Consider the following 21,471-nt stretch of genomic DNA (forward strand, 5'->3'; position numbering starts at 1 on the left):
TCCTTGGTCATTGGAAGATGGTTATCATTCAAATTTTTATAAGACTTAAAACTGATCTGGCTCCAGTGCTGTTGTATTTAATGAAGCCTCGGAGACTAAAGCGTTCCCGAAGGTAAAGATCCTACATCTGTGCACAATTATCGCTCTATTGCTTCATTGAATACAGATGTCAAATTATTTGCTAAATTAGTAGATAATAGTCTGTGCAATCTTCTACCTGCTCTTACTAAACCTGACCAGGTGGGGTTTGTGTTGGGCAGAAAGGCCCCAGATAATACGCGCCGGGTTCTTATTATAGAATATGGTGATAACCTTAAGGAGCCTTTGTTAATTTTGTCTTTGGATGCCAAAAAGGAGTTAGACTGCATTGGGGGTATTTGCAAACTATTTTACGGTGATTTGGTTTTAGAGATAGAATACTCAATTTTGGTTGTTTATACTCGGGTGTAAACTAACAGCAGCCTTTCCTCAAGGTTTAACATTGCCAATGGCAAGTGTCAGGGGTGCCCCCTTTCACTTCTCATTTTTGTACTGGCAATTGAGCCTCTAGCTGAAAGGATTAGGTCCACTCTGCCTGTCTCACTAGTCAAGCCAGAGTTTGATTCGAACTGAACTTATCGAAACCTTGGGTAGTCATAGAAAGAATTTATACTCCCTTTTCCTCTCCCTGATTTGTTTTGGCTGCCTCCATCTGCAGTCCCCTCTTGGACCAGTCCTTGCAAGGCAATCCAAATTACACTATCAGCTTGGCACAAGTTGGTATATTCTAGTGAGGAGCCATCTTTACCCTCTCCAGCTCTGTCCCTAAGATCTGTAGCTAACATGATTGCAGATTCATAATTAGAATCCTGGCCCAGAGGCGGTCTTTACTCCGAGCGATATCCTCTTCGAGAACGGCTTGGCATCCTTCTCTTTCAAACGCATTATGGTCTTATGAAGGAAGATTTTTATAAGTATCTACAACTGCGGCATTGGTTGCAGAATTACCTCCCCTCGCCACGTAGAAATAACATGGGAAAGGACTTTTTTTTTTTTTTTAACTCATTTACAATCTTCTAAACATAAAGGGGGCATTTCTTGGTGGTATCAGTATCAATTTGATGGTAAGAAAGGGCAACTGCCATCCCATTATTAAGTAGGAAAGAGACCTATTTAGGACTGAGGATGAGTGGGATATATTCCGCTCTTGTCTTACAATCTCTAAATGTATCATTCAGAAATGTTTAATAAACTGCTTTTTCCAGAGCAGCAGCGCAAAATCTGTCCCTCTGTTTCTCAGTACTGTTGGAGGAATTGTGGATTTGTAGAAGATATTTACCATGTTTTTTGGCCGTGCCCTCTACTTCGGCCACTTTACTAATCATGAGAAATTCTGCTGTCCAAAGTGATAGGGGTCAGTATTCATGTAAAGCCTTTGACTGCTCCATTTCATTTCTATTCTGGGAAGCTGATCCGTGGAGATAGGTACCTTATGTGTTCATTTTAGTAGCCACCAAAGCCTCCGTTGCCCAGTTGTGGAAGAGCACTCCTGTACCCAATCTTAGTTATTGAAAATAAAGTCCTTAAGCATTTTCTTTTTAAAACAATAGACTGTAAACAGGTGCGGATTTGGCCATAGAATTTAGCAGGAATATTCCTGGTGGGCCAACACACTATGAGGCACCCGTCAGACAGTTTTTATATCAATTAAATTTAAAAAAAAAAAAACAACATGCCGGAGGTGAGTGATCAGGTGAAGGTGTTGCAGGTGGGGCCACGGGTGACAGTGTCGGAGGAGAGTTGAGCCAGTCTACGTGCACAGCAGCATTGGTTGCTTCATTGGGAGGGGGGGAGAACAGAGCAGTCCAGCGCAGATACCAGTGAGAAGTAAGCTGTAGGCAGGTCACCAGCAGAATCATCATGGTGGAGAAAAACGCTCCTGCATGTACAGAAGCTAAGCAGCACTGAGGAGGAAGCTGGAGAGGACGACGAGGGTTTGCTGGTGGAGCCATCCATGAAGAGGCCGCTGGCCACTCACAGACAGCCCCGGCCGCAAGCCGATGGCGCCATCAACTGGGACAAGAGGCTCCTGTGTGGAGAAGGTAAAGGCCAACTGAGGCTGGGGCACACTTACTGTGGGTGATACAGGCGCAGGGGGGTACTATGTGAAACAGGCATAGGGCATTAATTGTGGGTGATGTAGGGGTAGGAAGGCACTTACTGTGGGTGATGTAGGGGCAGGAGGGCACTTACTGAAGGTGAAACAGGGCCAGAGGGGCACTTACTGTGGGTAATACAAGAGCTGTTTACTGTGTGACAATGAGAGATATGGTAAGAACTTACCTTGGTTCTCTCTCTACGAAGTCCGTAGAGTCCACAGGGAAACCTTGGGGGATAGGAGATTATGGGAGTCATGCGGGAAGCACGCAGTTAAAATTTTCTACCCTGCCCCCGGGCCAGAGGCACCACAGTTTCGTAGCAAATTACCTTAGGAAGGAACCCAGGGAGAATCCGAAGCACCGCCCTGTCCTGATGAAAAACCAGAAATGGGAGACAAGAAAGAGCCCCAAGTCTGAAACTCTTCTGGAGGAAGCTATAGCCAGAAGAAAAAAAGTCTTTGCTGTAAGCCATTTGAGATACAGTGAGTCCAGGAGATCAAATGGAGGACAACAGCCAAATTCCAAGGCGCCACAGGAGGGACAAAGGGAGGCTGAATGCAAAGGACACCCTGTAGGAAAGTGCGGATATCAGGAAGAGGAGCAATCCTTCGCTGGAATCACACTGAAAGAGCAGATACATGCACTTTCAGCTAGGCAAGGCAGAGACCAAGTTCCAAACCCGCCTGCAGGAAAGCCAAAACTCAGGAAATTCCAAACACCTGGTGATCCTAACATGGGACGATACCATTGAAAGTAGGTGTGCCACACCCTGCTGTAAATCCTGGCAGAGACTGGTTTACGCCCTCTGAGCATGGTGTTAACCACAGAGCCAGAAAAACCCTTGGACCTCAGGAGGGATGTCTCAAGCGCCACAGCCGTCAGACACAGACAACCCACGTCCGGGTAAAGGCATGTACCTTGAGACAACAGGTCCGGACATTGAGGTAACAGGAGTGTCTATGGAGAGACGCTGAAGAGATGAGTACCAGTGAAGGGCCACACTGGAGCCACCAGAAGTACCTGAGGAAGAATGGAGATTGGAGGAAAAACGTAAGCAAACTGGAAGGCCCACTTGACTGACAGAGCAACTACCAAGAGAGCCTTGGCATCTCTTGTCCTGGACTCGCACACTTGTGTCGGTAGGCCATGAGGTCCACGTCCTCAAGGCCCCACTTGTCCACTAGGAGCTGAAATATCTTGGTGAAGAGACCATTACCCGGGACGCACGTAGTGACGGCTGAGTAAGTCCACTTCCCAATTGAGAACTCCTAAAATGAACACTGCCGATATGGCTGGGAGATGACCTTCCACCCATGCCAGAATGAGTGACCCCTCCATCATTGCTGTCTGACCTAAAGTTCCTCCTTGATGGTTGACGTAAGCCACAGTCGTGGCGTTGTCTGACTGAACTTGCACTGGTTTTTCATGAAGTATGAGTATGGCTTGATGCAGGGCTCTGATGACCGCCCAAAGTTACAATATGTTGATTGGAGGGCAGACTCCTCTGCCGTCCACCATCCCCGAAATGTGTGGACCGGTCACTGCGCCCCAACCCCAGAAAGTCTGGCGTCCGTTGTCAGAAGGACTCAGACTGGAATCCAAAAGGGGCACCCCTTGGTGAAGTGGCCCTTCTACAGCCACCAAGCAAGAGACAGACGCACCTCCGGAGAGAGCACCAATGTTAGCGCCTTCATCCGATGGGGCATCCAGTCCCACCTGGAGAGGATCAATTTCTGCAGAGGCCAGGAATGAAACTGGGCACATTTCACCATGTCGAACAAAGACACCAAGGAAACCAGCAACTGCATCGGAGTGGATGGACCCTTGGCGACTGTGGAGTCATCTGCGTACTTGCGTCTGCAAAGTGGAGTTCTTTTCCGTTGCTGTTGTGAATCCAACATAGCTCCCAGATGTAGCATCCTTTGGGATGGGATCAGGGAGGACTTATTCCAATTGATTAACCATCCGTGCATCTGTAACATAGATATAGTCAGCTGTAGGTGGTGGTGAATTCCCTCTGGAGACCCTGCCAACAGTAAAAAAAAATCATCCAGGTATGGTAACAGGCGGACCCCCTGCAGCTGCAGATGGGCTGCCATAACTTTGGTAAATGCCCGAGGTGTAGTAGATAGGCCAAACAGCAGAGCCCGAAACTGGAAATGTTGTTGCAGTATAGCAATCCTGAGAAAAAGCTGGTGAGCCGAAGCAATTGGAATATGCAGGCAAACATCCTGAATATCCAGACACCATAAAAGCCCCAGGTTCCATAGCCAGCAATATTGAGCGTAGGTACCCTGAGGAATTTGTTCAGGGAGTTAAGATTAAGGATAGGCAGGTGGGATCCGGTCGGAATTTGAACCAGAAAAAAATGGAACAACCACCCGTTCCCCTCAGGGGCAACGGGACAGGTACAATTGACTTCTGCTTGAAGCAAGGATTGTAATGCTTTCTGGATTTATAAAGCCCTTTCTTCCCATGAGAGACTACTTCTCTTATCCATGTGTCTACGGTGGTCCAACACAAACACTGGGTGAACTGAAGTCGGCCTCCCACCCTGGTATCCCCCAGAGGGAGGCCCGTCCCGTTAGGCTGAGGGCTTATCCTCTGACTTGGAAGCAGGACGGTTTTTACTCCAGGCCTGCTTCTCAGGTTGACAGGCCTACTGGAAGCTGACGGCCTTGGGAAAGCCTGATCTGTAGGTTAACCCTGAGGACGTAAGGAACGAAAGGAGAAGGTGCAAGACTTCGCCGAAGCGCAGCCGAAGACAATCGCAGAATTAACCGCTGCCAAAGCATCCACAATCCTATCCATGTCAGGACCGAACAATACTTCACCAGTGTATGGGAAGCATTGTAGGCCTTTCTTGGAATCAACCTCTGCCAAGAACGCCACCACAGGAAACGGCGAGCCGACACAGCTGAAGCCGAGACACTGGAAGTCAGGAGACTGATATCCAGAACAGCCTTCCCAATATGTGTGGCTGCATCTCTGATGTTACAAACCAAGAAAAGGCCTAGAAGCATTTGAGGGAAGGTATATAGACTTCCGGCAAACATCTACCTTCCGAACATTCAGGGAAGAAATGGAAGGCATAGGTAACGTAGCACTTGCATATTACATGTCCACTGCAGGGGATGTTCTATTTCGAGCAAGGTTGATACCTCTTACCGGGTGTTCGCCAGGCTGTAGCCCTGCGATCAACTAAATGCTTCAATAAAAGGAATGCTGCAAAAGTAGCCCTTTATTTGTACAAACAGAGCCTGCTTGAACAGCTGGACATCCTCTGACTCAGACGGCTCTGACAGTTCACACCAAAGCAGGATAGTATCTGAGTCTCCATCTCCAGTGGAGGGGGACTCAGGGTTATCTATCGGTCAGCAGGTGACATCTCAAAGGTGTGTGTGGACTATGCGGACACCATACGACGCCTAGATGGCTTAGCGGCTTTCTCCTCCTGCAACAAGTCTGTAGAGTAGTAGAGATAGCCGCCATCTACACCTGGTGGGGGCACAGGAGGAATCTACATAGCAGCAATTTGTTGTGGCAATCCCTACAAGGGAAAAAAAACAGACTGCTGTGGTAACCCCATAGAGGGGAAGACAGCTGGCACCACTAAGCGTCCCATAATAGTGGCCAGGACCTGAGATAAAAGGAAGCCCCAATGAAGAGGTTCCTGCACAGGGACAGGGACATTAGAAGGGCCTGGTGGATTATACCACATAATCCATCCTGTACCATCTCCTCCTCACAAAAGCCTGCAGCACCTGACCTGCAAAATAGAGTGGGTGCAGCAGAGCGCACATTGTCTCTCCCAGACGTAGCTGTAGAGCAATATCGCACACAATACGGCACTGAGTATTAATGCCACCACTAAGTATATATACAAAATACTAGGTAGGAAGGCAAATTACTGGACCAGTCTTACGCTAGGGCAAGCTGGAGGAGTTTACTGCTGTGAGTGCGACGTACAACAGTATGTGTTAATTCTCACAAATACCTAGCTTTATGTATGTGAGATATCTAGAAAGACCCTGACTACACCTGTAAGCAGGGCATATATCAGAGATAGAGACAGTTGGAAGAAATGACAGTTTGGTACTGACAGTTGGTGAAAAATATAGAGACAGAGACAGCGCTAGCATAAGTCACATACCATGCAGAAATGAACCTGCACCATGGCACTATAATCTACTACGCATAGTATCTGGTAGGCAATAATGCTGCATACACTGACCCAAAAGGGAGAGGTATGCAGGGGGACCGGGCACACACTGGCCAGAGAGAACTGCGACATTGCCATTCAAGAAAACGGCCGCCGGAAACCTCAGAGGTGGAGTGGCCAGAGGAGAGCAGCTTAGCCCAGCCAGACCGCAGTGGAAAGGTTAGCTGAGAGGAGGAGCCGGCTGTTACGACAGGGAAGCAGCCTCCCCATGCCAGCGTTTAGCTCCCGAGACACTGAAGCATTTCCGTTATCCCTCCAGCCTGCTGTCCCTGGTGGCCTAGTGTCTGGCTCCACATGCTGTCATCCCCAGGGAGTCCCCAGCCCTGGGGAAAAGGACTGCGCCTTGGCAAGTCACCACCGCTTACCTTAGTTCCCGCATCGCCCGGCTGCAGCCCGCCGAGATCCCTGGATCCATACCGGTGTCGGCGGGGTGACGGAGCGGCAGCGCAGACGTCCCCTGGACTGAAGTTAAATTTGTTTAAAAATAAGATCTTAAGGGGCTGTTTATCAGCCCCCCCCCACGTAGCAGTGACCCAACTCCGGCCGGGCACCCAACGAATCTGAGGTGCCTCTGGCCCAGGGGCGGGGTATAGGAGGGAAACCCAGTTCATCCTGGAAGAAAATTTTAACTGCGTGGTGCCTGGATGACTCCCATCACCTATACCCCAATGTCTCCCGTGGAGCCTATGGACACTGAAGTAGAAATATTCCTCTGCTTCTTCCATTCATATGAAATAGTTCAGATGGAGAGAATATAGAGAACAGGGACACGTCCTATATATAGAGCTCCTGTTGATCTTACTGTTCTCTCTTCCCCTCAATCTGACTCTTAATGTGTTAGACTAATGCTAGACCCTGTTTCGGTTTATTTTTTCATATTAATGTGGGATTTGACCCTTTGGATATGGTATTTGCCTTGCTTCCCTTCCTTACATCTCATTTCTTTTGCACCCCATCTTATTTCTGTTAAATTTCAATACAAATTGTAAAAAAAAAACAACTGGGTATATGCTATGCGTGCGCATGAGCAAAAGTTACCCAGTTGCAAGTTACAACGTGATTCGTCTACACCTCGGCATCAATGGATTTACCCTTTCACTTATAAAGTACCTTATATTTGCATGCTCATCAGTGCTCCACATGATTTGTATTCCCCATATAAAGTTAGTACCCTGGCATACAGCAGATGTAAACTGTACTTTTGACACTTGAAGATATGCACTACCCAACTCTCACTTGCTGTTCACTGCTGAATGCACACAGAAAACAGAAAATTAGAGCGCATATGACAAGTCTTCCCTAATTTGACTATTTTAGTAATTCAGCTATGACATACTTCATCTCTGGAGAAATTCCTACCAGTGCAATATTACAAGTAGTGTGACCATATCAAATGTGAGCCCTGGTTAGTGGTGCAGTGTTCATTTAACAGTTATAAAAAAAAAAAAAAAGAAGGAATATATCCAATTATTGTATATATTGGAGTATCACCAAGGATAACCACTTAATTGGCACATTCTCACATGTCCATTCAAGTTAGGGGTGTTTTTTTTTATACAAGTTATATATATTTATTTGTTGGTTTATGACCAAGACATTTAAACTGCAATTTTATTTTTAGGTTATGCTAATTAAATTATGATTTATTGATACTTAAGTGTCCCCAAAGATTCTTGTCTTCTATCAAACATATTCCATCAACTTTGGAATGCATTCCCAAAGTGTATCATTAATTTATTGGTGAATGTATTTGCTAATAATCTCTCAACTACTGGTCATCAGATTTCCAATGTAACCAGTGCAGGATACTACCTCTACCTTCTCAAGTAACTTATGCAGCATAATAAATGGAATAAAAAAAAAATGCTTGGGACCAGGGGTATTTTGGATATCGGAATATTCCGTATTTTGGAATAATTTCATACTATAATGAGACATCTTGTTAATAAGACCCTAATCTAAACACAGAATGCTTTTATGTATTATATACACATTATACACACAGTCTGCAGGTAATTTTATACAATATTTTCAATAATTTTCTGGCTCAAATAAAGTTTGTGTACATACATGAAATTTATGTTTCATGTACACCTTATACACACACAGCCTGAAGGTAATGTTATACAATTATTTGAATAATTTTGTGCCTTAAACAAAGTTTGTGTACATTGAACCAACAGAAAACAAAGGTTTCACTATCTCAATTCCGTATTTTGGAATATTCCATATTTTGGAATATTTGAATATGGGAGACAACCTGTATTTCACTACTTGATTAGTGAAATTTAAAATGCAATGTGAATGCCAAGTTCCAATATGAAAATCTAAAGGGGCCTATCCATTAGCAGATAAATTGAACAACTGAACGATATATCGTTCAGTCGTTCAATTTATCTGCTATGGATAGGCCCTGAACGATGACAGATGCGCACTCCTGCGGCCGATAAAACAAGAGATATGGTAAGAACTTACCTTTGTTATCTCTGTTTCTACGAAGTCCATAGGGTCCACAGGGTGACCTTGGGGTATAGCTGGATCCTGGATCCTCGGGCACCACAGAGTTAAAGCTTTCAGCTGCTCCCAGGATGCACTTGGGTCCAACCTCCCCTATACCCCGCCCCCGAGCCACAGGCACCTCAGTTGGTAAGCAGCCCAGGCCGGAGGAGGAGACGAAACAGAGAGAAGGAAGACTGGAACACACAAGAACCATACTCACAGAAATGGGAGACGGAAAACCGGTGACCAGTCACAGAGCCCATATGAAGCCAGGTGCGTCAGGGCGGGTGCCCTGTGGACCCTATGGACTTCGTAGAAAGAGATAACAAAGGTAAGTTCTTACCATATCTCTTGTTTTCTACTTCAGGGTCCATAGGGGTCCACAGGGTGACCTTGGGGATGTCCCAAAGCAGTCCAACTAAGGGCGGGGACGCTCCTGTGCTGATAGGAGAACCCGGCGCCCAAAGGATGCATCCTGAGAGGCAAAGGTGTTAAACGCATAGAACCTCAAAAAGGTCTGAATGGAAGACCAGGTGGCCGCCTTACAGAGCTGAACAGCAGAGGCGCCACGGCTAGCAGCCCAAGAAGGGCCCACGGACCGAGTGGAATGAGCCTTAACAGAGGCTGGAACAGGTAAACCCTCCTGCATATAAGCCTCAATAATAACAGAACGAAGCCAACGGGCTAGAGTCTGTTTGTTGGCAGGCCAACCCCTCTTGTGAAAACCAAAGAGGATAAACAAAGAATCCGACTTCCTCACAGAACTAGTCCGGTCCACATAAACCTGGAGTGCCCTTACAACGTCTAAGGAAGTCTCCCCAGCCGAAAGATCAGGTGACTGAAAGGCTGGTACAACAATTTCCTGATCAATGTGGAACCTGGAAACCACCTTAGGTAGGAAATCAGGACGAGTGCGAAGCACCGCTCTGTCCTGATGAAAAATCAGAAAAGGGGGACGACAAGAAAGCGCCCCCAAATCTGAAACCCTCCTGGCAGAAGCAATTGCCAAGAGGAAAACAGTTTTAAAAGTTAGCCACTTGAGCTCCACTGACTCCAAGGGCTCAAAAGGAGGACCCTGTAAGGCCCTAAGAACCACCGCCAAATCCCACGGGGCCACAAGTGGCACAAAGGGAGGCTGGATTCTCAAAACACCCTGGAAAAAGGTGTGTACGTCCGGCATAGCAGCGATCCTGCGCTGGAACCACACCGACAGACCAGACACGTGTACCTTCAGTGAAGAAAGACGTAATCCTAAGTCCAAACCGGACTGAAAGCCAGAATACGCGAAACTCGGTACACCTGGGGATCATAGTTTCTGGCCTCGCACCACTGAAAGTAAGTGTGCCACACTCTGTGATAGATCCTCGCGGAAGCAGGCTTGCGCGCCCTCAGCATGGTGGTAATAACGGAGCTAGAAAAGCCCCGAGACCTCAGGACGGCTGTCTCAAGAGCCACGCGGTCAAAGATAGTCGACCCAGATCCGGGTGAAGACAGGGCCCCTGAGACAACAGGTCCCGCCGTTGAGGTAGGAGGTACGGAGCGTCGATGGACAGGCTCCGCAGATCGGAGTACCACGGCCTTCTGGGCCACGCTGGGGCCACCAGGATCAGTGTGCCTCCGTCCTGTTTGAACTTGCGCAGGACCCGAGGCAGCAGAGATATCGGAGGGAACAAGTAAGCCAGTTGAAACAGCCATTTCACCGACACCGCGTCTATCAGACTTGCGCCTGCGTCCCTTGTCCTTGTCCATCAGGTCCAGCTCTGGCAGCCCCCACTTGTCCACGAGTAGTTGGAATACCTCTGGATGAAGCGCCCATTCCCCGGGATGCACATCGTAACGGCTGAGGAAGTCTGCCTCCCAATTGAGGACTCCTGGGATGAAAACTGCCGAGAGAGCTGGAAGATAGCGCTCCGCCCAAGCCAGGACGCGGGACACCTCTGACATCGCAGCTCGACTGCGAGTCCCTCCCTGGTGATTGATGTACGCCACCGTGGTGGCGTTGTCTGACTGCACCTGAACGGCCCTTCCGTGAAGAGCGGTGCCGGACGACTGCAGGGCTCTGTATACTGCCCGCAGTTCCAGGATGTTGATGGGAAGAATCGCTTCCTCCGCCGACCAACGACCCTGAAGTGACAAGGAGCCTGTCACCGCCCCCCAACCCCGGAGACTGGCATCTGTCGTGAGCAGAACCCATTCCGGGATCCAAAAGGGGCGCCCCTCCAGGAGATGCGCTGTCTGCAGCCACCAGGCTAGGGACAGACGCACCTCCGAGGACAACACCAGCATCTGAGAGCGGATCCTGTGTGGCAATCCGTTCCATTCTGAAAGAATCAGCCCCTGCAGGGGCCTGGAATGGAACTGGGCAAACTCCACCATGTCGAATGCCGACACCATGGACCCCAAAACTCTCATCGCTGAGTGCACCGACACTCTGCCACTGCTCAGACAACTGTGAATCCGCAGCTGTAAGGAGGAGACCTTCTCTGGAGTCAGAAAAATCCGTTGCTGACGAGAGTCCAGCAGGGCCCCCAAATGAACCATCCGTTGTGATGGGATGAGGGAGGATTTCTTCCAGTTGATCAACCAGCCGTGCGCCTGTAGACAAGCGACCGTCAGGTGGAGATGCTGGATCAGTACCTCCGGGGAGCTTGCCAGCAAGAGGAGGTCGTCTAGATACGGTAGCAACCGTATCCCCTGGCTCCGAAGGTGAGCCGCCATGACCGCCATCACCTTGGTAAATACCCTTGGTGCCGTGGAGAGACCAAAGGGTAGAGCCCTGAATTGGTAGCGGTTGTGGAGAATAGCAAACCGCAGAAACCGTTGGTGCGATGTTGCTATAGGCACATGGAGGTAGGCGTCCTGGATATCCAGGGAGACCATATAATCCCCCGGTTCCATCGCCAGTATGATGGAACGCAAAGTTTCCATCCTGAATTTGGGAACCCTGAGAAACCTGTTCAGGGACTTCAAATTGAGGATGGGGCGATGAGAGCCATTGGGTTTCTGCACCAGAAACAGCGTAGAGTAATACCCCATCCCACGTTGAGACTGTGGTACGGGTATAATGACCCCCGCAGTCAGCAAGGCCTCTATGGCTTCCTGAACCTGCAAGGCCTTGGTTTTGTCCTGAGAAGGACTTGTGCAAAAAAACTGGCAAGGCGGCCTGTGCCGAAAAGACAGGGCGTACCCCTGGGAGACCACTTCTCGCACCCAGGCATCCGTGGTGGTATTGTGCCAGCACTGGGCGAATTGAAGAAGTCGGCCTCCCACTCTGGGGTCCCCCAGAGGGAGGCCCGTCCCATCACGCAGAAGGCTTATCTTCTGGCTTGGAAGAAGGGCGCCTAGCACTCCAGGCTTGCTTCTTTGGCTTTGAGGCGGTCTTGGGTGCGGACTGCCTCGGGAAGGACTGACCCTTTGCCTTGCCCTGAACCCGAAAGGAACGAAACGCCGAGCTCCGGACCTTAGCAGGTGTAGTAGCTGAAGGGAGGAAGGCTGACTTGGATTTTGCCAGGGTATCTACTATTTTGTCCAGGTCCGGACCAAATAGTAATTCCCCATTAAAAGGTAAGGCCTCCAAGCCTTTCTTTGAATCCGCGTCTGCTCTCCAAGACCGCAACCACAAGGATCTACGAGCAGACACTGCTGCCGCCGAAACCCTAGAGGTCAACAGGCTAGCATCCAAAGATGCTTCTCCAATGTAGGAGGCGGCATCTCTCATCTGTCCTAACAACGCCCCCTGGACGTCTGGAGATTCATCCGTAAACGTGTCCTCCAAGGCGTTGGCCCACCCCTCAATGGCCTTGGCCACCCAGGAGATGGCCATGGACGGCCGGGCTACAGCCCCTGAGAGAGAATAAATAGACTTTAGACAAGTCTCCACCTTCCTGTCCGTAGGATCCTTCAGCGAGGATATAGACAGTAATGGCAAAGTAGCACTCCTGATGAGGCGTGTTACATGGGAATCGACTGCAGGCGGAGTTTCCCATTTCTTACAATGCGCTTCCGGGAATGGATAATTGGACGCCAAGCGTTTCTGTGGCAGGAAACGCTTACTGGGCGTCTGCCAGGCCACCGCCATGTGATCAGTCAACTGATCAGACAAGGGGAACGCTGCAGAAGTAACCTTAGCTTTTTTAAAACTAGGATACCTTGACTTGGGAGCGGGTGCCTCATCCTCAATCAGAAGAATAGCCCGCACCGCCTTAACCAGAGCCCGCACATTGATGGAAGACTTAGTGTCTACCTCCTGGACTGAGGCATCTGAGGCTGAGTCATCCTGTACCTCACCATCATCTGAGAACCCCTCAGAATCCGAAAGATGCGCAGCCTGTGCCATGACTGAGCGTTTAGACGCCCTGGAGGGCACGTCACTGCGTAACATCGACTGAAAAGCCGAAGATGCTGCCGCCAAATCTTGGACAGTGTGGGAAAGCGCATCCACCCAGGGTGGAGGAGCTGTCACAGGAGCCTGAAACGGCACCACAGCCGGCTGTGCCACAGGGGTGGACTGAATATACATTGGCAACCCCGCATAGGGACCAACAGGCTGAGACCCCGGGGGAGTCTGCAATAATTGTGGGACACCCGGGGAATGGGGGATGGCAGGCTGGGGCAACGCCCTAGTAGGGGCGGCAGTCGGGACCGACAGACGGTCCGCGATGGACACCAGCACCTGGGAAAACATCGCCCATGGTGGCTCCTGCGAAATGGGAGGTTTAGACGTACCAGGAACCGCCTGGCACCGTCCGCACAGGCCGTCCTGTGACAAATCCTCCCTATCCACTCCTGCAGAACAGCGCCTGCAGGAGAACAATGCTGGAGCCCCGGAGTGCTCAATCTCCTCCTCAGACATGACTTAGGAAGAAAACGTGCGCACTCACCAGTGTGCTGAACAACAGCCCACAATATGGCACCGTGTAGCACACAACTGTATGTGACGGACCTCACAAATACGTGATCTATATAGGTGAGGTCAGTAGAAACACCCTTCCCCCGCACACCTGTAGGGCTTGTAGGAGAAGGAAAGGGATAGGTACAGGCTGACAGTAAGTAGAAAAAAGACACAGACAGGCAGCACTAGTAAAAGTCACATACCATGCAGGAAGATATACTCACTGCACCTTTCCACTACAATCAACCTCCCAGATTGTGTCTGGGAGGGCTATAGCGCTGTGTACACTGTCCTTCTGCAGGGGAGAGGTACACAGGGGGACCGGTCCGCGTGCTCCCTGAGAGTATCTGCGCTGCCACAGAGAAAATGGCCGCTGGAGACCTCAGAGGAGGAGTGGCCGTGTATCTGCAGCTCAGCGACGCCAGACTACGAGCTGAAAGGCGCGCTGAGCTGAGGGGAGGAGCCGCTAGACAGGGAAGGCTTCCTCCCCTGGCTAGCATATTAACCCCCGGGTTGCCGGCATCCCGCTTGCCGCGATATTAACCCTGGTGGTCTAGTGGTCTGGCGGGGTATGCCTCCGCTGGAGGGGGGGCCCGCCGCCACCGCTAGCGCCCCCGGTCTGTCCCCTAGACCGGGGGCATGGGACTGCATTTGAAAGGAACCCGCGCACCACCGCTAATCAGCGGTGCGCGGCTTACCTGATCTCCCCGGCGTCTTCCGGCAGCAGTCCCGGGGGAAGCCAGAGTCCGGCTAGTACAGACTCTGGCTTCCCCCGCCGCGATCCCCAGTTCAGTGCTGGCGTCGCGGCGCCAGCAGGGAGAAGGAGCGGCAGCGTGGGCGTCTGTACAGACAGCCCAGCGCTGCCGCTCTGTAGAAAAACTGTAGTAAAAAAATAAATAAATTTAACTAAGTTAAAAAAAGCTTTAGGGGGCTGCTCCTGCAGACCCCCCCCCGCAGGGTGACCCGACTCCGGCCGGGCACCATCTAAAACTGAGGTGCCTGTGGCTCGGGGGCAGGGTATAGGGGAGGTTGGACCCAAGTGCATCCTGGGAGCAGCTGAAAGCTTTAACTCCGTGGTGCCCGAGGATCCAGGATCCAGCTATACCCCAAGGTCACCCTGTGGACCCCTATGGACCCTGAAGTAGAAATTTAATCTTTCATCTCTCCAACATGTTGGTCAATAATCACATATCGCTGCCAGATATTAAAAATCTGTCAGTTTATATGCGGTTAACGACGAAAGATATTAGCAGCAGCTACAAAGCGCTGCAGAGAAAAAAATCCACTCCCTGCATGTCATGTGTTAACATTCACCTTTTGCCAAAATCTGTCATGTACATGACAGATATCTTTCAGCACAGTCACCGGAATTTTCAATAGATATATCTATTGTCTTTCATCTTTCAGAAAAACATCTGCTAATGGATAGGCACCTCAAGTTCTGCGTTGGGGTTGATACAAACATACATATACAACATACATACAAATGGGGCAAGAAAGTATTTGGACAGCCACAGATTGGGGCAAGTTGTTGCACTTTAAAAGATGAGATTGGTCTGTAATTTCCATCATAGGTACACTAACTGTGAGACAGAATCAGAACAAAAAATTCTGGAAATCACATTGTATTTTTAAACAATTTATTTGTATATTCTTGCGGAAAACATATTTGGACACCTACCAACCAGCAAGAAATCTGGCTTTCACAGACCTACTACTTCTACTTTAGGAAGCTCATCTATCCTCCACTCGTTACCTGATTTAATGGCACCTGTTTGAACTGGTTAACTGTATAAAAGACACCTGTCCACACCCTCAGTAAGACTGCAACCTCTCCACCATGGCCAAGACCAGAGAGCTGTCTAAGGACACCAGGGACAAAATTGTAGACCTGCACAAGGCTGGGATGAGCTACTTGACAATAGGCAAGCAGTTTGGTGAGGAGAGATCAACTGTTGGCGCAATTATTAAAAAATGGAAGAAATAAAAGATCACTGACAATCTCCCTCGACCAGGGGCTCCATGCAAGATCTCACCTCGTGGGGTATCAATGATCTTGAGAACAGTGAGGGATCAGCCCAGAACTACACGGGGGGACCTGGTCAATGATCTCAAGAGAGCTGGGAACACAGTCACAAAGGTTACCATTAGTAACACACTACGTCGTCATGGATTCAAATCCTTTAGCGCCCGAAAGGGCCCCCTGTTTAAGCCAGCACATGTACAGGCCTGTCTAAAGTTTGCCCGTGACCATCTGGATGATCCAGAGGAGGATTGGGAGAATGTCATGTGGTCAGATGAGACCAAAATAGAACTTTTTGATATAAACCACACACGCCATGTTTGGAGGGAGAAGAATGATGAGTGGCATCCCAAAAACACCATACCCACTGTGAAGCATGGGGGTGGAAACATCATGCTTTGGGGATGCCTTTCTGCAAAGTGGACAGGATGACTGATCCGTATTACAGAGAGGATGAATGGGGCCATGTATCGTGACATTTTGGGGAAAAACCTCCTTCCCTCAGTAAGAGCATTGAAGATGCAACGTGGCTGGGTCTTCCAGCATGACAATGACCCCAAACACACCGCCCGGGAAACTAAGGAGTGGCTCCGTAAGAAGCATTTCAAGGTCCTGGATTGGCCTAGCCAGTCTCCAGACCTCAACCTAATAGAAAATCTGTGGAGAGAGTTGCAAGTCCGGTGTTGCCCGGCGACAGCTTAAAAACATGACACATCTAGAGAAGATCTGCATTGACGAGTGGGCCAAAATACCTGCTGCAGTGTGTGCAAACCTGGTCAAGAACAGGAAACGTTTGACCTCTAATTGCCAACCAAGGTTACTTTACAAAGTATTAAGTTAAACTTTTTGATTGTCCAAATATTTATTTTTCGCAAGAATATACAAATAAATTGTTTAAAAATCATACAATATGATTTCCGGACTTTTTTGTTCTGATTCTGTCTCTCACAGTTGGAAGTGTACCTATGATGGAAATTACAGACCTCTCTCATCTTTTAAAGTGCAACAACTTGCACAATCGGTGGCTGTGCAAATACTTTTTTGCCCCACTGTATATACATAAACATACATATATACACAAACATACATATATCCTAGATTTTTATCTGAACAAACTTAATTTTTTTAGGGAAAGGGAAAAGGAAAGTTATGGTAGAACTTACCCTTGTTAACTCGCTTTTTTCGAAAACCATAGGGTCCCCCAGGAGACAATGGGATGTACTGTAGGTGGTACTTTGAGAGCAGACACCAACAGCAAAGCTTTTTTCTATCCAATGATGCTCTATTCCTCCCCATATACCCCGCCCACAGCCTGAAGGCTACTCAGTTTGTTTGTTTTTTTAACAAGCCCAAGGTTGGAGCAGGATAGGAGAGAAGGAAGACTGGTACACTGAGGAATCACACTCTCACACAGAAGGAAACAAGTGACCAAGAGAAAAAAACCCATAGAAGCCAGGTGCATCAGGACGGGTGCCATGCGGACCCTATGGAAGAAAGTTAACTATGGGTAAGTTTTATCATAACTATAGTTTTCTTCATCATGGTCCATAGGGCATCACAGGGAAACAATGGGGATTTCCCAAATCAGTTGTTCACGGTGGGGACGCTCCCGAGTTGAGAAGAGAACCCAGCGCCCGAAGAAAGCATCCTGAGAGGCAAAAGTATCAAAGGCATAAAACCTAAGAAAGGTGAGGACAGAAGACCACGTGGCCGTTGTGCATAGTTGTTCGGCAGACGCTTCACAGTGGGCTGCCCGCGAGAGAACCACAGAGGGAGTAGAATGAGCAGAGACTGGAGCCCGCGCAGGAAGGTCAGCCTGGCTGTAAGCCTGTGAAATTGTCATGCAAAGCCATCTGGCTAGAGTCTGTTAGCTGGCCATCCCTTCTTGTGGAGTCCATATAGGACAAAGAGGAAAACATTTTCCTGATGGAACTAGTACGGTTCACGTAGATCTTCAGAGCACGGACCACATTCAAGGAGGCCTCACCTGCCGGGAATTCTGGTGATTGAAAGGTGGGAACCACAATTTCCTCATTAAAGGTGGAAACGAGAGACTACCTTGGGAAAGTAGCCAAGGGCACATTCAAAAAACAGCCCTGTCCAGAAAAAAAATAAAAAGTGGGGAGCAACAGGAGAGCGCCCCTAAATAAGATACCATACGGACAGATGCTATAGCCAGAACAAAAAGTCAGTGAGCCATTTGACATCTTCTGAATCCAGAGCGTCCATGGAGAGCCTTTGAAGATCGTAGTACCAATAGAGCTTGGACCAAGCTGCAGTTATCAACAGGACCGCGCCCCCTTCGTGCTTGAACGTCCGAAGAACCTGAGGAAGAAGGGAGACTGGTGGGAAGAGGTACAACAAATGGAAGGCCCACCTCACAGATAATGCGTCCACGAAGGCTGCGTCGGGATCCCTTGTCCTTGCCTCGTACACTGGAAGCTTGTGGTTGTGTTGGGAGGCGATGAGGATCACGTCCGGTAGATCCCATTTGTTCACCAGGAGCTGAAAGACGTCTGGATGTAGAGACCACTTGTCTGCATGCACATCGTGACGGCTAAGAATATCAGTTTCCCAATTGAGAATCCCCAAGATGAACAATGCGGAGATGGCGTTTGGCCCATGTGAGAATGTGGGACACTATTGCCATTGCTGGCAGACTGAGTGCCTCCTTGGTGATTGAGGTAGGCCACTGCTGTGAAGTTGTCGGACAGTACTGTACTGGCCTACCGTGAAGTATATCCTGAGCCAGAGTGAGGGCTCTGTAGATGGCGGAGTTCCAGGACGTTGATAGGTAAGATAGCCTTGGCTGGAGTACAGCGTCATTGGAAATGTGCTGAACGGTCCCTGGGCCGCACCCGCGGAGGCTTGCATCCGCGGTGAGGAGTGAGCTGTCCCCCTGTGCCAGTATAGCTTATGCCCTGGTGGTCTAGTGGAATCCCGGATGAGCCGGTGTCCACATCAGTGCTTCCAGTCGACACGCATATCCCCTACACGAGTAATGAACGATTCTATGAATACAACAGTTATCGTACAATCGTTCATTATACTGTGCAGTGCCCACACTGAACGAAATATCGTTCAGTACTGGCACCCTCATTCATCCCCGAATATGCACAACTAGACGATATCGTCAGGTTGGGCAGTATATGTTCAGGCGATTACATATGCCAAAGACAGCAGGAACGCGCATCGCTGGTCGTTGCCGGCATATTAACTCCACGAATAATGAATGATAACGATGTCATAATCGTTCAATTGTATCTTGTAGTGGATATGCGCTTTAAGACTGCCTAATTCCAAAATGGAATAAATTAATTTGGTCATCAAAATTCTACACACCATAAAGAAAACGTGCAAAAAGTTATTAGGAGATTTTTGAAAATTTAATAAAAAATAGAAAAACTCAGGAACATTCACAGAGCTGTCCTGAATCCACTCCTTTCATATCTTGGCTGTGTGCTTAGGGTCGCTGTCCCGCTGAAAGATGAACAGTCGCCCCAGTCTGAGGTCAAGAGCGCTCTGGAGCAGATTTTCATCCAGGATGTCTCTGTACATTGCTGCATTCATCTTTCCCTCTATCCTGACGTCTCCTAGTTCCTGCCACTGAAAAATATCCCCACAGCATGATGCTGCCACCACCATGCTTCACTGTAGGGATGGTATTGGCCAGGTGATGAGCGGTGCCTGGTTTCCTCCAAACATAACGCCTGGCATTGACGCCAAAGAGTTTTGTCTCATCAGACCAGAGAATTTTGTTTCTCATGATCTGAGAGTCCAACTGCATTTTGGCAAATTCCAGGCGGGCTGCCATGGGCTTTTTACTAAGGAGTGGCTTCCGTCTGGCCACTCTACCATACAGGCCTGAATGGTGGATTACTGCAGAGATGTTTGTCCTGTTGGAAGGTTCTCCTCTCTCCACAGAGGAATGCTCTAGCTCTGACAGAGTGACCGTTGGGTTCTTGGTCACCTCCCTGACAAGGGCCCTAACTCCCCCGCACGCTCAGTTTAAACAGCCGGCCAACTCTAGGAAGAGTCCTGGTGGTTCCGAACGTCTTCCATTTACGGATGGAGGCCACTGTGCTCATTGGGTCCTTCAAAGCAGCAGATATTTTTCTGTACCCTTCCTCAGCTTTGTGCCTCGAGACAATCCTGTCTCAGAGGTCTACAGACAATTCCTTGGACTTCATGCTTGGTTTGTGCTTTGACATTCACTCAAGTGTGGGACCTTATATAGACAGGTGTATGCTTTTCAATAATGTACAATCAATTGAATTTACCACAGGTGGACTCCAATTTTGAGCTTCATGGCAAAGGCTGTGAATACTTATGTACATGTGATCTTAGTTTTTTTTTTTATCATTAAATTTGCAAAAGTCTTAAAAAAAAAAAAAAAAAACTTTACACGTGGTCATTAAGGGGTATTGTGTGTAGAATTTTGAGGACAAAATGAATATTTTCCATTTTGGAATAAGGCTGTAACATAAAATGTGGAAAAAGTGAAGCGTTGTGAATACTTTCCAGATGCACTGTATGTCCACTAACACTGGACTATGGCCATCTATCAAGCAAAGCCAATAAGAATCATTATCAAATTGGAGATTTAATAAATGTACCCAGAATTTACATTTAAGCAAACTTTTATTCTTAATTCTCACCTCTATCAAAACTACTTCCGTCAGATCTGTTCCCTTAAAGAATGGTAGAAAAGAAATTCAATATTGTGCAAACTAATAAAAAAAGGATGACTCATCTAAATAAGCAGAGTGCATAAAATGGTGGGGAGAGTTTGGGGGCAACATCTTCAAGTGTTATTTACTTAACCTATACAGAAGTGATGTCATTTTATTTACTCAGGGATTAGAACAGAAGGTTTATCTATTTACGGTAGTTACAGCTTAATAAATCTGTCTATATGTGCAGGGCACCAACGTTTTTCAAAACATTAAATAAAATCACACATTTTACCACAAATCACTAGAGACGTGCAGGCTCGGATCGGTTCGGATTTCCGGCCAAATTCTGATTTTTCCTGCCAAATTTGGGGTCTCAGAAAGAGGCAAAACATCATCTTACGTGAGTCATTAGACTGAAACATACCAGTGGATAAAGGGAATCTATTTATTTGTTTGGAGCATTGCATCAGTGACTGACATTAGAAGTACGGATACCTGGCTGGTTAAGAACATCCTGCCTAAAGTTATTGCAAACCTAGACTCCATATACACTTCCAGGACATTAGACTTCACTATAAAGAACGCCCACCCTACAGATAACTAAGTGGTTCACACCAGGACAATAGGCCTGATTACAAGAAAACCCACCTTATAGTTAAACAGTATATTAGGTGACATACACCATGTCTCATATTCAGCTTTGAGCTTAATTTACATGTGTCTCAGTGCAAGTCAATTATCTATTAAGTAATAACATCTAGCTGTCCACTAGATCACAGTTCTATCTCGCAGCGCTAGCACCTTTGCTTGTGATTACTAGTATACATTTGTATGAGGTTGGGATACCTCTTTTGTGTATAGCAGCTAGAGATAGGAGAATTATCCTGTAGCGCGGACCACTATAGAAAGTCCAAGGTCCAGTCCAGCTTGAAGGTAGGCAAGGACTCGAGACCCTAAAAATATGCGGGTCATAAATTCTTTAGTTATACCACTGGAAGTAAGCACCACAGTGTGATAGATCC

The 21,471-nt window shown here is 48.2% G+C and overlaps 1 protein-coding gene across 5 annotated transcripts in view; it reads right to left on the minus strand.

The window, feature by feature from the left end:
- The window catches only part of DDX4 (DEAD-box helicase 4), a 366,926-nt gene that overhangs the window by 237,533 nt on the left and 107,922 nt on the right, over positions 1-21,471 (minus strand). For 4 of the 5 annotated variants that reach the window (XM_088469409.1, XM_088469406.1, XM_088469408.1 and 1 more), the window contains one exon: positions 20,432-20,464. The exons of the other annotated variant lie outside the window; for it this stretch is intronic. In XM_088469409.1, coding sequence (XP_088325535.1) covers positions 20,432-20,464 — 33 coding nt within the window. The remainder of the gene's footprint in view (positions 1-20,431; positions 20,465-21,471) is intronic. 5 annotated transcript variants of the gene reach the window in all.

Source organism: Taudactylus pleione, unplaced genomic scaffold (assembly GCF_031769625.1).
Source record: "Taudactylus pleione unplaced genomic scaffold, aTauple2 ptg000092l, whole genome shotgun sequence".
In the NCBI taxonomy this organism is placed as follows: Eukaryota; Metazoa; Chordata; class Amphibia; order Anura; family Myobatrachidae; genus Taudactylus; species Taudactylus pleione.